Source organism: Schistocerca piceifrons, chromosome 1 (genome assembly GCF_021461385.2).
Source record: "Schistocerca piceifrons isolate TAMUIC-IGC-003096 chromosome 1, iqSchPice1.1, whole genome shotgun sequence".
Lineage (NCBI taxonomy): Eukaryota > Metazoa > Arthropoda > Insecta > Orthoptera > Acrididae > Schistocerca > Schistocerca piceifrons.
The window spans coordinates 114,897,584-114,914,195 of NC_060138.1; the positions used below are offsets into that span (position 1 = coordinate 114,897,584).

Sequence of the window (16,612 nt, forward strand, 5' to 3'; positions counted from 1 at the left end):
ACACATGCAGTGAAGGGACGAAGACGGACAGCGAACAAGGAGAACGACTAAAAGACACAGACCTGGCGCAGTTACAAATCCTCACATACAGAGGCAAAACAAGAGGAGAAGAAACGCACTAAAAAAGAAAGGAAACACAAGGAAAAGAGAACAGCAATCGAAGTGAAACAAGTAGGTAATCGTGACTGGCGGACCTCTTACCTAAAGCCTGGGTGAGCCAGTCACCCAGCAGCACATTAAAATCCTCTCCCTAAAATCCGAGACAACAAATTGGACAGGACACAAAACCGTAAGACCTTAACCACAGTCGTTGCGTCGTCTTGCAAAATAGAGGGCAAATCCGGTGGCAAGGAAACCACCGCCCTCTGGTCATAGAATAAAGGACAGTCAAGTGAAATGTGGCGGACAGTAATCTGGACGCCACAAGCACTGCAGATTGGGGGGTCCTCCCGCCGGAGTAAAAAACCATGCGTTAAGGGACTGTGCCCGATGCGGAGGCGAGTGAGGAGAACCTCATCCCGCGTGCATGACTGGTAGGACGTACGCCATGGCCGCGTGGTGGCCTTGACCAGACGCAGCTTATTTTCACCGACTGCCAGCCACTCCTCTTCCCATTGACGCATAACACGAAAACGCAAAAGGGAGGTAACAGCATGGAGGGGACGGCACATTCAACAACGTGAGGGAGGGAACATGCATCTTTGGCAGCCACGTCCGCCAGTTCGTTTCCCCTAATACCCACGTGCCCCGGCACCCAGCAGAAAGAAACCTCCTTCCCCTGCCGCTGCAGGCGGAGTAGGGCATCATGGATGTTCTGGACGACCGTATCTGCTGGGTACAAGTGTTGCATGGTCTGAAGGGCACTCAGGGAGTCAGAACAGATGAGAAACTTAAGACTGGGAACACATCTCATCTGCTCCAATGCTCGCAAGATCGCAAACAATTCGGCATCAAAGATGGTAAACGCTGCAGGAAGCCGTAACTTGACGACTCGATCAGGGAAAACAACAGCACAACCGATTACAATTACAAATAACCTAAATTGGAACGATCACAAAGATAACGCTGTGGCTAGAGCAAACCAAAGACTGCGATTCATTGGCAGAACTCTTAGAAGGTGCAACAGGTCTACTAAAGAGACTGCCTACACCTCGCTTGTCCGCCCTGTTCCGGAGTATTGCTCTGCGGTGTGGGATCAGCATCAGGTGGGGCTGACAGATGACATCGGAAAAGTTCAAAGAAGGGCGGCTCGTTTTGTATCATCGCGAAATAGGGGAGATAGTGCCACAGACATGATGCGTGAATTGAAGTACCAAACCTTAAAACAAAGGCGTTTTTCGTTGCGACGGGATCTTCTCAAGAAATTTCAATCACCAATTTTCTCCTCCTATTGCGAAAACTTTCTGTTGGCACCCATCTACATAGGGAGAAATGGTCATCACGATAAAATAAGAGAAATCAGGGCTTGCACAGAAAAATTTAGGTGCTCGTTTCTCCCGCGCGCCGTTTGAGAGTGGAACGGTAGAGAGACAGTTTAAAGGTGGTTCATTGAACCCTCTGCCAGGCACTTTATTGTGAATAGCAGAGTAATCACGTAGATTAGATGTACATGTGGCTCTTTGTATTTTTGCCCTTCACTCTCACGACATGAAGACTGACGGATTACTCTGTACTATACCTGTTGGACACGTTCATTTTTTATATTTGTTGGTCCGTCAGACATTGTGGTCGTACATTTGATCCTTTGAAAACGGCGTAACAACGAAACACTTAAGATGGAACGAAGTCACTAGAAACTGTAATCAAGGCAAAAGTGTGATCAGTACTGGGGCAGTGTGTCATTCTAGCCGCACCTGAGTTAGAACCCTGCTAAACTGGTAACCGCGCCGCCACGGACACCTTGCGCCAAGGTCCTGGCAGCGAAACCCTGCCGTCGCCGTGCAGGTATATATAACAGCCAGCGGCCGGCGGCAGTCCACAGTCAACCTCGACACACCAAGCAACATGGTCGCCCTCAAGGTACGAATCGATACTCAGTAGTAGACTTAGAGTAATTCGGTTTTCTAATCTCTTCACGTAAATTTTATTTGCACTACACCGGCAGCAGTTACGTAAGCCAGTTACAAACCTTATTTGTGCAATAGCAACAGTCACTGACTGATATTACTGCTACCCTTAGCAGACAAGATTATAACGAGTCTTTGGAATGAGGTCTATGTTAGAATGCAGCTAGGTTACGCCTAAAACGCTTTTTGTTTATCAACGTCAGCAGGTGAAACATCTGACAGATTTTTTGCTAAAAGTAGTGCATTGTACAGTCAATACAATTATTACATTTCTTCCCCCTTCAGGCATTCTTTCTAATCGTCACTGTTGCTTTATGACAAAACTTACTTGGGTATAATGGACACCCTTTCTTCAAAACATGTTGCTATTGTTGTTTTTGTATCCCGCCTGGAAGGCGGCGCATGGGTCTGCTCCTAAACTGAATCAATAGGCCGAATGTAGGAAGTGAATAGGAGCAGGCGAGGTAAGATTCTCGGTAAAACTTTTTACGTGAAAGTACATTTAATAGAGAATCAATGACATACGTAACTTTGCACTGAAGAGCCGTAGGTGCGAAACTAGATAGGCATCCACGTTAATAGCCACTAGTAGCAGGACAAACTATTATTGAATTAACAAGGTCAGTAATGGCCCCCTATGAAGTAGAAACAATGTTGCTAGCTCGTCTCCTCGGAATCAAATGGGTTGAATCTGGAGCGGAGCTCGTAGATCTGCACAGAGGGCGCTGTCGTCGGTGTCGGCGTCGTAGCGCCAACCTAAGAACTTGCACCTACGCCGTGGCATCGTAGCTATCGATACCACAGCTGTGGTCTTCAGTCGGAAGACAAGTTTGATGTATCTCTCCACGCAGATTTCTCCCGTGCAAGTCTCCTAATCTCTGCATGACAACTGCATACACTTGAATCTATTTACTACAGTCTACTTTCCAATTACTACAACGTTCCCCAAACATTTTCTATCATTGCGAAATTAACTATTCCTTGGTGCTTCAGTATATGTCGTGTCGTACCATACCCTCTTTAAGCAAGTCAATGCCTTATATTTCTTTTATCCCCGACATCATTCAGTACTTCTTCTTAGCTACACGATCCACGACTCCGATTTTGGGCAGTCGCCTGTGGCAACACATTTCAAAAGCTTTCTTCCTACCTGTACTGATCGTCGTTCAAGTCCCATCCCCATGTAGCTACAGCTATACTCCGCAAGCCACTTAACTGTGTGTACTTTGTTTACCACTGTCGCTTCCCACTTTTTCTTTTCCAATCACAAATGTTTCGCGGTAAGAACGTTTGTTGCCCCCATGTGAGCTCCAATCTCGTTAATATTACTTTCGTGGTCATTTAGTGAGATATACGTAGGAGGAAGCAATATATTAGTTCGCTCTTCTACGTGCGCTCAAGGAATTTTAACAGTAAACCACACCGTGACGGAGAACGCCTTTCTTGTAGCGTCTGCCTCTAATGTTGGCTGAGGACCTCCATGACGCTTTCGAAGATATAAACGAATCTGTCGCGAAACGTGCTGGTCCTCTTAGGATCTTCTCTGCTACGTCTAACAAGCCTCTCTTGTATCGATCCCAGACTCACAACCAATATTCAAGTATTCGTCAACAAGGGTTTTGTAAGCTTCGTCCTTTTTTGGTATGTATTACACTTCTTCCAATGAATCTGGCATGTACCTTACCTACAGTTAGCTTCATGTGGTCCTTCCACTTTAAATCACGCCGTACCCACACTCCCAGTTTTTTATGGATGTGACTGCTACCACTGGTTGTGCTGCAATCGTGTAACTATACAGTAACGGTTCTTTCTGTCTATTTACGTGCAATAAATTACATTTTTCTATGTCGGAGGTCAATGCCAGTCCTTTCAATAAGCGATCCTCTGCAGGTGTTCCTGCATTTCGGTATTATTTTCAGGCGTTCCGGCTCCTCTGTATATGAGAACATCATGAACGAAAAGTCTCACGGAACTTCCAACGTTATCTACTGGTTATTTACACATATTGTGAAACGTAATGATCCTGTAAGACTTCCTTGGGCTATGCCCGAAAATGCTGTTGCCTCTGAAGACATTCCTCTGTTGAGAATGACATACTGCATACTGTTTACTAAAAACTTTTCGCTTCAGTCATATAACTCGCCTGATATTCCATATGCTCTTATTCTTTTAATTAGATTGTAGTGCGAAACGGACGCCTTCTGCAACTCAAGGAACACAGGATCAATTATGGTATTACTGCTTCGTGCGTCTCGTGGGCCAACAAAGCAAGCTGGGTTACACATGGTCGTTGTTTTCGGAATCCATGTTGATTCCTGCAAACCAGACTTTCAGTGTCATAATACGAGAGCGTAAAACATGTTCCAGTATTCTACAACTGACAAACGGCAAAGATATATGCTCATAATTTTGTGCGGTTTTTCGACGACCCATTTTGAAAATGGGAATGAGCTGCTTCAGCAAACGCCTGCATACCGACGTCTCCTGTGGCATAAATTCTGCCCGTCCCCCTGTCCCAAATATCTCTCCCCACCTCCAACTCAACCAATTGTCACTTATTACTCAAAAAATCATTTTTCATGTTTTGCTACATATACGCTTAACTATTTCTGATTATTTACTAATTGGTACATTAATCGTCGACCTTGCTACTCAATTATTATTGACTTCCCATAGAAATATTTTTATTTTAAAAACTTGATATTAATTTTTCTTGTCTGGAAAGTAGTTTAACCAACATTTACAAACACGTATCATTTGTGACATCTGAATATTCGTTTAAGAAACTGGACGTGAACTTGGAATTACTACTTTTACTGTAGAGTTACGTGCATGTCTGAAAGAACAGCCATAACTGTACGAAATGTTTCCAAATTAATTCGCTGACTGAGAATTCCTTGACGTCAGCTGTATTAGATATCAACTACCCAATAGTGATATATGCAAATTTGTGGCGGACCAGCCGGTACTTATGTCAAGTAATTCTCTGTAATCGAATTAATTTCGAAGTATTTAGTGAACAGCTTACAGGCATTTCTTAATTATCAAAGGTGTCTCTAAAGGAATGGTCAGTATCCAGGGCTATGACACGAAAGATCATTTGAAGCATAAAGCTTCGTATGTACATATACTCTATTCCGAATGGTTTCCGAGTAATAATGTATATTATTATTTATTTTTTGTATTATTCAGTACAGTGTTATTATTTACGATGTGCTACAGCAGAGTAGAGGAATTAGAGATCAACAACTTCACATGGGACACTGGTCGTCTATCAGATGGACAACTACCTCAAATTGGCCTGCAAAAACCACCTAAGTCACTCCACTTGCACATCGCATGACACTTTCAATACTCTATGAGTCCTGAAGGAAAAATAAGTAGAACCTTTTTTGTAGTAAATGTAATGTAGTTTAATTCTGTATTGTGATACGTTTTGGCTAAATAATGCGGTTTTCGAACTGTTCAATAAAATGCACAAAAGTTACTTTAAATGTGTTTTATCTAGGAAAACCATTCGGAATAGGGATACGTCATTCTGAAGTTTTTGCTTCAAACGAGCTTCCCTGTCATATCTCTGAATATTGACCACTCCTTGTGGGGCACCCTGTATACAAGATGTTGTAAGCTGCATCTGTCTGTTCGTTTTATGTAGGCCGCAATGCCTTCAAAAACCACGAGCAAGATTTTCATATTCTTTCGCTCACTACAGGCAAACAATAAGTCCTACAGTAAAAATGAACGGGAACTGTTTGTAGGAAATTTAATGTAGTTAATTTTGTACCGAGATAAGGTTTTGCTAGAGCCCAAGATTTTCGAGTTATCCAAGAAAAACGCTTTTCAGGGCTACTTTTGCACGTTTTTCTTGGATGATTTTAAAACGACAGCCTCTAGCGATAACGTATCACAATACAAAATTTCACTACATTAAATTAACTACAAAACGGTACTGTTCATTCTCTTCTGTAGGACTAATAGTTTGCACATAGTGAGCGAGAGGATATGAAAATCTTGCATGTATTTGAAGGTAGGGTGGGTTGTATAAAGCCCAAAGGTAGGAGTAGCTGAGTCACTCTACAGCATATCGTATTACAGCAAGTATTTTAAGTACCCTTTCGGATTGACCATAAATATATTGTCAAGAGAAAGGGAAAAAATGGCTCTGAGCACTATGGGGAAGAAAGGGAAATAAAAGCTGTCCTAGTAGTATATAGTTACAATGTGTGTGTGTGTGTGTGTGTGTGTGTGTGTGTGTGTGTGGCCGGCCGTTGTGGCCGAGCGGTTCTAGGCGCTTCAGTCTGGAACCGCGCTACCGCTACGGTCGCAGGTTCGAATCCTGCCTCGGGCATGGATGTGTGTGATGTCCTTAGGTTAGTTAGGTTTAAGCAGTCCTAAGTTCTAGGGGACTGATGACCTCAGATGTTAAGTCCCATAGTGCTCAGAGCCATTTGGAACATTTGTGTGTGTGTGTGTGTGTGTGTGTGTGTGTGTGTGTGAGTGTGTGTGTAGGTAAAAGGCAACAACAACAACAGCAAGGTACATCCCCTGCAGACAGAATATGTCACAACTCTAATATAGTTTTAATGCACAGTACTTAAATTTACGGACGTCAGCCTATAGTCATACTTCCTTTGACAGCTGTTCGCCTTCGCCGCCGTGCTGGCCGTGGCCCGCGCTGGCTACCTGTCCGCCCCCGCTGTTTCCTACGCCGCCCCAGCCGTCGCCTACGCCGCCCCCGCCGTCGCCTACGCCGCCCCCGCGGCCGTCGCCCCCGCGGCCATCACCTCCCAGAGCTCCAACATCCTGAGGAGCTTCGGCAACCTGGGACAGGTGTCCACCTACACCAAGACCGTCGACACGCCCTACTCCAGCGTCACCAAGTCCGACGTCCGCGTCAGCAACGACGCCATCGCACACGTCGCCGCCCCCGCACTGGCCTACGCCGCCCCCGCGTACTACCACTAACCACCGAGGCTGCAGTTCCACTTCAGCTCTTCTGTTGCTTATTTATTTTCCGTTTTATGTCTTCTGTAAATAAAATCCTTCATTGACAATTTTACTATTGTTGTTGTATCATTGTACCGTTGTAGTCTCCATCTTATTACACACTCCTTCCATTTTCTAACCAGTATTAGTCCGAGGTCTTGGTTATACATAACACAGTCAACAGGCGAGGGATATCAGTCTCAGTTTATAAAACACATTAGCAAATGAAATATTTCTGTGTCTATTTGAAAAGAATCACTTTGCATTTCTTTTCTATAATGTTACTCCAAACAGGCATTTTAGTGAAGAAAGGTATTTCGTTTTTAATAGGCTAGTTTTAGCCAAGATGACGCTTGAAGGATGCAAATGAAATAAAATGTCTGACAGTATTAATTGAAAAGTGAGAGGTTGTGTAATGGCAACTGAAACACTAATTGTGGTACTTTATTCTGTATTGGGTGATGGTGGGTTCCAACGTTCAAACAGACTTACCAAAACTTACACACCAGGTACGAAAATAACGTAACCACTATAGAACGTAGACCGGCCGGAGTGGCCGAGCGGTTCTAGGCGCTTCAGTCTGGAACCGCTCGACCGCCACGGTCGCAGGTTCGAATCCTGCCTCGGGCATGGATGTGTGTGGTGTCCTTAGGTTAGTTAGGTTTAAGTAGTTCAAAGTTCTAGGAGACTGATGACCTCAGATGTTAAGTCCCATAGTGCTCAGAGCCATTTGAACAATAGAACGTAGACAACAGCCAAGAAAACGTTTAGGAAGTACTATTGAAACGCCTGGTTAAATCCGCAGGACAGAGCACGTAGTTGGAATTGTGGAAAAGGGCCAAAAATGAGCGGCTGTCAGTTACACTCAAACACCTATAACTTTATTTAGTTGCCAAAACATTACAGCGCGACTTTACGAGCTTAACTATCGACTGAATATGTCACACAATCTTATGGCTTAAGTGCACAACCTCTTTGATTTTTAAAACTGCTGAAGGCCCATGATTTAAAAACACAACTACAACGAATTTTCAAAAGGCAGAAGGCCGAAAGCTTTATCCAAAAAATATTTTAAATGAGGCTGAAGGCCCCAACAATGCAAGACTTGACAAGTAAGGAACTTCCAATTTTAAAACGGCTGAAGGCCCATCATTTAAAACCCAACTAAAAACATACAAATTCAAACCATCTGCTATGAGCCATTAAAATACACAATCAAACACCAATAAGAAAAGGCAGTATAGCCAGAGGCGCTCAGAAGTTTCCGGGGATCAGTTTGCACTTGAAATATTAACGTTCGCTTAGGGGAGACAGGTTGTCGGCCCAACTATATCCTATCCGCCAGCAACCCAACCCGGAGACAGTCAACGGACCCACCGACAAGACGACTTGCTTTCCACCCGACCAGTGCATAAGGAGCTCCAAAACAAAAACGTAAACGGCGTAGCCGCCCACGACCAAGTATGCATAAGCTGTCAAAACTACACACGTGTTGGACAGCGACAACAGGGTGACGGAAGGACACTGCCTGAATTTTACGTCATCGGCCAGGGCAGGTAGCCGGAACGCTAACGGCCACAAGGCTGAAAATTCCGCTGGTGCAGTTGGACTTCAAATAACCAAAATACAGTAAAATTCCACCGACTGGTCGCCAAACCTTCGCCAACTCGAACACCCGCTGTTGTTCACGGGAATATCCCCAACAGCCAACCATGAATAGATCCACACTAACCGACCGACTGCCACACACCAGCTAGCCGGAAACTATAAACACTAGACCAAAGATAGTACAATATGCGAATATCGATACACACTTCTGCTACCACACGTAAAAAGAAGAAGAACCACGGCATAACCGCAATAACAGCAGGAAACCAAACGCAGAGTAACAGTCAAGGTTTAAACCAACACATAAGCCGGGGGCGGGACGGGTCAACTATTTCAACTCAGTTCCGTTAAACTGAAGCAGATAACGACATTGCAGAAAAGTGTATGTACAGTATTCAGAAGATCAAAGGTTATTACGACTGACAAAGTAAACAGGAATGACCAAGCTACCCAATTTCATCCTTACTAACCATTTTCTATTCAAACAAGATACTTCTGAAGTGGAGTAACTCGTAACACAACAGACAGTGGGTACTTTATGATGACATGCAGTTTGACTTCATAGAACTCTTGATATGATCTGAAATGGCTGTGATTGCACCGCTTCAAGAAAAGCATAAAGTCTTCAAAATCGGAAGGACAAGGACAGCATTTCAAATCCGCGTCCAATCATCCAACTATAGATTTTCTGTGGTTTCCATAACTCGCCAAGGCGAATGCCAGGACGATTCCATTAAAAGATCACAATCCATTTCCTTCCCGTATGCTATCTTGTGCTGCGTCCCTGATGATCTCGTCGTCCACCCCAGTCTTGGTATCTTTTCTTCCGAAGTTCTGAAGTGCGCCCAGGAAAGATCAGTTTGTGTTCTGGAGAAATGTAGGAACAAGCGAGGAAATACTGGCCCTTCGAATTATGTTAGAAGGTTGAAAAAGGCAAAACCTACGTTTTCAGCATGTATAGATTTAAAGTAAAGTTTTGATAATACTGACTGGACTAGACTCCTTGAAATATGGAGAAAGAGGGTGAAAATACAGGAAGAGTTTGATTATTTAGAAACTATAGAGAAAGCAGACTGAAGTTATAAAGGATGGAGGGACGTGAAAGGAGACAGTAGTTGCGAAGGGAGTTTGTGGCATTTCCCCAACTATCAAGCTGTGCATTGAGGAAGGATTAATGTGAAATCGATTTGAAGTTGAGGAACAAGAAATAAAAACACTGCAATTTGCCAGTGGCATTGTAATTCTGTCAGAGACGGCAAAGGAATTGGAAGATCAGGTGAACCGAGTGGCTAGAGTACTGAAAAATTGTAAAATGAAGATCAATGAAAGTAAAACAAGGTTGTGGCATTTCCCCAACAAGCAAGCTGTGCATTGAGGAAGGATTAAGGAAACTAAGGTAAATGTGGAAAGGGATTTAAAATTGAGGGAGAACAAATAAAAACCTCAAAGTTCGAGAACAAGATTGAAATAGTAAAGGAATTCAAATATCTCGGAGAAAGCATTAGTTGGAATTCTGTGGAAAGCAAAGCAATGGAATCCAGAAAAAATAAACTTGTATTGGCCTTCCAACTAACAAAAAATACATACAACAAAAAATCCCTTTCATGGGAGTCCAAAATTACACATTACAAGACAGTGATTAAGCAAGAAGCACTGTATGCAGCGGAAACACTAAACACGAATTTCAATGGCCAATTGAAGAAACTTGAGCTAAAGGAAAGAAAAATTTTAAGAAAAATCATAGGACCAAAATTTCAAGACATCAAAAATGAAACTCTCTACAAGAAAATTGAAAACCTTTCAGATACTATGGGAAAAAGGAGCATAATTTTTTATGGTCATCTTCTCAGAATGAATTACAACAGATTAACTAAACAAATCTTTGACCTTTTCCATAACCGCAAAACGAAACCCAACTGGTTTAAAGAAACTGAAAAGACCTAGTAGAATTAAAGATTTGAGAAAATTCACTTATCGATCGAACAGCTAAAGTAATTACTAAAGATGAAAACATAAGGTTCCAAGACAAATCTACACAAAAGTCCAAATCCTTCACCTCGGAAGAAGAGAGGAAAAGGAGATCAGAAAGAAAGAAGAAATACTGGGCTCTAACAAGGGAACCTCCCCATCGCACCCCCCTCAGATTTAGTTATAAGTTGGCACAGTGGATAGGCCTTGAAAAACTGAACACAGATCAATTGAGAAAACAGGAAGAAGTTGTGTGGAACTGTGAAAAAATAAGCAAAATATACAAACTGAGTAGTTTATGGGAAGATAGGCAATATCAAGGATATTGGGATCGCAGGAGCCCCGTGGTCTCGTGGTAACGTGAGCAGCTGCGGAACGAAAGTCCTCCCTCGAGTGAAAATTTTAATTTTTTATTTTCAGACAATTATTATCTGTCCGTCCGATGCGATCACTTTTTTGGGAGTGATTATCACATCCACAATAAAACCTAAATCGGGCAAGGTAGAAGAATCTTTTTACCCATTCGCCAAGTGTACAAGTTAGGTGTGTCGACAACATATTCCTGTCATGTGAAAGTACATGCCGTCACCAGTGTCTTATAGAATATATCAGATGTGTTTTCCTGTGGAGGAATCGGTTGACGTATGACCTTGCGATCAAATGTTTTCGGTTCCCATTGGAGAGGCACGTCCTTTCGTCTACTAATCGCACGGTTTTGCGATGCGGTCGCAAAACACAGACACTAAACTTATTACAGTGAACAGAGACGTCAATGAACGAACGGAGAGATAATAACTATGCAAAAATAAAGAAAGTAAAATTTTCACTCGAAGGAAAACTTGAACCAAGGACCTCTCGTTCCGCAGCAGCTTACGCTACCACGGGACCACGCCACTCCTGTGCTGATATCGTCCATTATGTTGCCGATGTGGCCCATGGACTACTCAGTTTGTATATTTTGCTTATTTTTTCACAGTTCCACACAACTTCTTCCTGTTTTCTCAATTGATCTGTGTTCAGTTTATCAAGGCCTATCCACTGCGCCAACTTATAACTAAATCTGAGGGGGGTGCGATGGGGAGGTTCCCTTGTAAGAAAAGAACAACACACAAAGAAATGATTGATACAGCGTACCCCAAAGAGGGTGAAACGAAAGAAGAAGAAGGTAAAACAAGGGTAATGGATACTGTGGGAATTAGATGCATAAATTAGATGTTAAAAGTAGCAGCAGAGTTTTGCTATTACAGCGGGTAAATAAACTGATGACGGCAGAGGCAGAGACGATATAAAATGCAGACTAGCAACATCAAGAAACCCTTCAGTGACAGTGGTGGGAGAAGCCAGAAACAGAGGCAGCAGCAGTCACCGTCCGACCGTCGGGAAGTGCACGCACCGCCGGCACGTTCGCACTCAACTGAGCGAGTGGCAGTGATAGGAGGGTGGTGGGAGGGGGGGGGGGGGGGAGTCACAACCAAGCCAAGCGACGTCCTTCCCGGGGCGCGCACGAGACAGCGCCTAATCGTCCGGCGGCTAGGATGACTGCATACGCCGACGTGACCTGCAGTCTGCTCACGACATAAGGAGCACCTACCACGGTGCCACAATATACGACGCTCTGTTGAAACGGAGGAGCCACCAGCAGCTCCAATCGATATTTTTGCAGGTTGACCTGGTCGTAAGGCGAATGCCAGAGCAATTCTCACAAGTCCTGCCAAATAAATTCCTAATTAGGAGACACAAAATCAATCCGTACAGATTTCAGACTGCAGAAACTTCTGAAATGTGATAATATAAAAGATCGATTAAGACTGGATGGGTAGATCGAATAATTAATGAACCGCCGCTGGGGCGGCTGTCGAAGACGCAACACAGCTGCTTCCCGTAATTTTATACAACGGGAGAAACTCAAGTTACTCGAGGGATCGGGTGATGGAACATGTCCTGAGACGTCAAGATGGTTCAAATGGCTCTAGCACTATGGGACATAACATCTGAGGTCATCAGTCCCGCCGCGCGGAATTAGCCGAGCGGTCTCAGGCGCTGCAGTCATGGACCATGCGGCTGGTCCCGGCGGAGGTTCAAGTCCTCCCTCGGGCATGGGTGTGTGTGTTTGTCCTTAGGATAATTTAGGGTAAGTAGTGTGTAAACTTAGGGACTGATGACCTTAGCAGTTAAGTCCCATAAGATTTCACACACATTATTATCATCAGTCCCCTAGAACTTAAAACTACTTAAAGGACATTACACACATTCATGCCCGAGGCAGGATTCGAACCTGCCACCGTAGCAGTCGCGCGGTTCCGGACTGAAGCGCATAGAACCGCTCTCGCACCGCGGCCGGCTAGTCATCAAGAAATACTAAATTTGGTAATGGATGGAAGTAGTTTGCAGTAGTTATGAAGCGAAGAAGAGGCTTGGACATGTTGGTCTATTGTGAAGAACTGCATCAAACTAGACTTCAGATCACAGCTAAAAATATTTGCTGCGAAAAGGATTAATGGGTCTCGTTTTTGAAACGCCGTCATTTTCCCCCACTGCGACTCAGATATCCGAAATTTGTCTCAAAAGTGCCTACAACCTACCTGTGTAATGGTGCGCCGGCCGCAGTGGCCGTGAGGTTCTAGGCGCTACAGTCTGGAACCGAGCGACCGCTACGGTCGCAGGTTCGAATCCTGTCTCGGGCATGGATGTGTGTAATGTCCTTAGGTTAGTTGGGTTTAAGTAGTTCTAAGTTCTAGGCGACTGATGACCTCAGAGGTTAAGTCGCATAGTGCTCAGAGCCATTTTTTGTAATGCTGCAAAATCGCTGCGCTCTGTGACGTCACGCTCAGGCTCGGCGACGATTCAAAGAGCAAACTGTCGACACAGGCGAAAAGAACGCCAGAACTCAAGAGTTCATATGAGTTACAGGATGAGTTAATGATGTCATTTGGGCACAAACTTCATCACAGTTCTGCAAAACGCCACTGTGGACATGTCACATGTCACAACCACCAGCCCCCTCCTCTTACCCATATCTCACCCCTTTTCTTGACGCCTCTGGCAAAACAGCGGCAGGTTGCTGTGGCCGAAGGGTTCTAGACGCTTCAGTCCGGAACCGCACTGCTGCTACGGTCGCAGGTTCGAATCCCGCCTCGGGCATGGATGTGTGTGATGTCCTTACGTTAAATTAAAAGGAAGGTCAGCGTTGGTCGTAATATTGATGTTTTATTGCTAACAAATGGTTCAAATGGCTCTGAGCACTATGTGACTTAACTTCTGAGGTCATCAGTCGCCTAGAACTTAGAACTAATTAAACCTAACTAACCTAAGGACATCACACACATCCATGCCCGAGGCAGGATTCGAACCTGCGACCGGAGCGGTCGCTCGGCTCCAGACTGTAGCGCCTAGAACCGCAAGGCCACTCCGGCCGGCTATTGATAACAGAATCGATTTTCCATCACATAATGATCATCTTCGGTGCTGTACACATTAAACTCAGACACTGGTATCAAGTTATCAACAATCAAAACTAAGAAGCGATCACAATCCTTACGTTAGTTAGGTTTAAGTAGTCCTAAGTCTTGGGGACTGATGACCTCAGATGTTAAGTCCCATAGTGCTCAGAGCCATTTGAAACATTTTGAACGAAAACAACGGCGCCCAGCATTAAAATCACGTAGTTTTCTTATCGTTGCCCGAGGAGAATATTCTAGACAAACCGCCGCTTAGAAGGAACTTGAAAAGGCATCAGGATGTGGCATAAAAAGCCTCAATTAGACTACGTCCGCCCTTAAGTCGTTCATTTACACCATTTAGACATATTTCGCTGTCGAATACGACACTTTAAAGAGTGATGTGCAAGACCTTGAGCAGCGGCGTGTCTCAAACGGTTTCTTCCCACAAGAAAACCACTTGATTTCAGCTTCGAACTTGGCGGTTCTGACCTCCATCGCAGAGGCGTCAGGAGAAGGGGTGAGATTTACTTAAGGGGGGAGGGCTTAGTTGAGGTCCTTCCCATCATGTGACACGTCTAATGTTGGGCAGAATTGTGGTCAAATGTGATGCCGACGTGACATTATTAACCCACTTTACATCTCACATGAACTTCTGAGCTGTGGCCTTTTTCCACGCGTGTCAACAGCTTGCACTGGACCATCGCTGAGTCTGAGGCTGACGTCTCAGGGCGCCACGCTTTTGGTTTTGGTTTGTGGGGCGGTCAACTGGTGGTGGTGGTGTGGTGTGTTGGGGCTTATGGGCGCTCAACATCGAGGTCATCAGCGCCCTGACACATATTAAAAGAAAAAAAAGTGGACAGACCTAAGAAAAGTAAAGCACACACTCAAACAAAGCAGGAAAAGAAGGAAAATGCTACCTAAGAAAGTAAAACCTAAGGAAAGGGGAAACATAGCAACAAGAATGTCACAGGAAATTGTTATTGGCTGGCCACTTACATAAAATATGGGCGAGCTTGTCACACAGTGAGCAAATTAAAATCCTCTCCCTAAAATCTTTGTAAAAACATTTGACAGGGCACAGAACTTTAAAACTTTAGCCACATTCGTCCGAGTGTTGCCTAAGAGAGATGGCAGGTCCGCTGGCAAGTCAGCCGCGACCCGCTGGTCAGAAAATAAAACGCAATCCAATAAAACGTGGCGCACAGTGACCTGGACGCCACAAGCACCACACATTGGAGGGTCCTCTCGCCGGAGCAGGAAGCCGTGCGTCATAGGGCTGTGGCCTATTCGAAGTCGAGTGAGGAGAACCTCGTCCCGTCGATGGGGCTGAAAGGAAGTACACCACACACGCGTTGTGGGCTATACGGAGCTTATTGTCAGTCACTTACAGCCACTCATCCTCCCACCGAAGCACGACCCGTGAGCTCAACAGCGAGGTGAGTGCGTGCAAGGGGATAGCACACTGAGATACTTGTGGGGTGAGACACGCCTCCTTGGCTGCGAGATCTGCCCTTTCATTCCCAGCAATGCCAACATGCCCCGGAACCCAGCAGAAAGCTACAACCTTCCCCAGTCGCTGTAGTCGGAGAAGGGCATCCTGGATGGTCTGGACAATTTTGTCTGCCGCATACAAACGTTGCAATGAGTGAAGGGCACTGAGTGAATCGGAACAGACAAGAAATTTAGGAGAGGAAGAATGTCTGCGCGGTTCTCAGCGCCAATACAAATACCAACCTTTGCTCAGCCCAATCTCGCCACTTTCATAAATGATGATGAAATGATGAGGACAACACAAACACCCAGTCATTTCGAGGCTGGTGAAAATCCCTGCCCCGCCGGGAATCAAACCCGGGACTCTGTGCTCGGGAAGCGAGAACGCGACCGCGAGAGCACGAGCTGCGAACGCCACGCTTTTTCACCGTTACAGAGATTGGTTGTAGGTACCTGTCAGCCAAATTACAGACATATGCGTTGCAAAGGGGGAAAATGACGGGGCTTCAAAAAAAGTTACCTTATATTCTTTTGCACAAAGGGTATATCTTGCCAATCTTCTCCTCAATCGTTTGAAACTCTTTCCATTAACATCAGACTCTGATATTTCAACTGTTCCATTATCTGACACCTCACGACTAAAACACAGAGTCAGAACTGCTCCATCGAATGGATCCAAGGGGAAAAATCGAAAGTATCGAAGTTAAGAGTTTTCTCCGAAACAGAGTCCTCGTCTGACCTGTGACTACTGTAAGGGATTAGGACGTGGAGACCAGACAATAAACACACAATCGGAATATCTTTTTAGTGATCATACAGTATCGCGAATTTCAACTCTCCAAAGTCAGAGACTTAAATTGATGAGCAATTGAAAATTATAAGCTTGTGTTAGTGGAATGACGGCTTGGTTTCATATTTTCGCGATCGTGAGAACTTTTGAATACCTCGAGTTCATCAGTACTGATCGCACTGGCAAATCAGACTTCGCAAACTAAATGACAAGTAGCTTCTGAATAAGTACTACAATTCGTAGCTATCTCAATGAGACGGGTG

General features: G+C 44.5%; 1 protein-coding gene across 1 annotated transcript; it reads left to right on the forward strand.

Moving 5' to 3' along the window:
- The first annotated feature begins 1,991 nt into the window (after positions 1–1,991).
- On the forward strand, positions 1,992–7,125 carry LOC124800206 (cuticle protein 67-like). Its single transcript, XM_047262977.1, has 2 exons — positions 1,992–2,019; positions 6,705–7,125. The coding sequence occupies exons 1-2, from the start codon at positions 2,005–2,007 to the stop codon at positions 7,029–7,031; spliced, it is 342 nt and encodes a 113-aa protein (XP_047118933.1). The 5' UTR covers positions 1,992–2,004; the 3' UTR covers positions 7,032–7,125.
- The last annotated feature ends 9,487 nt before the right edge of the window (positions 7,126–16,612 follow it).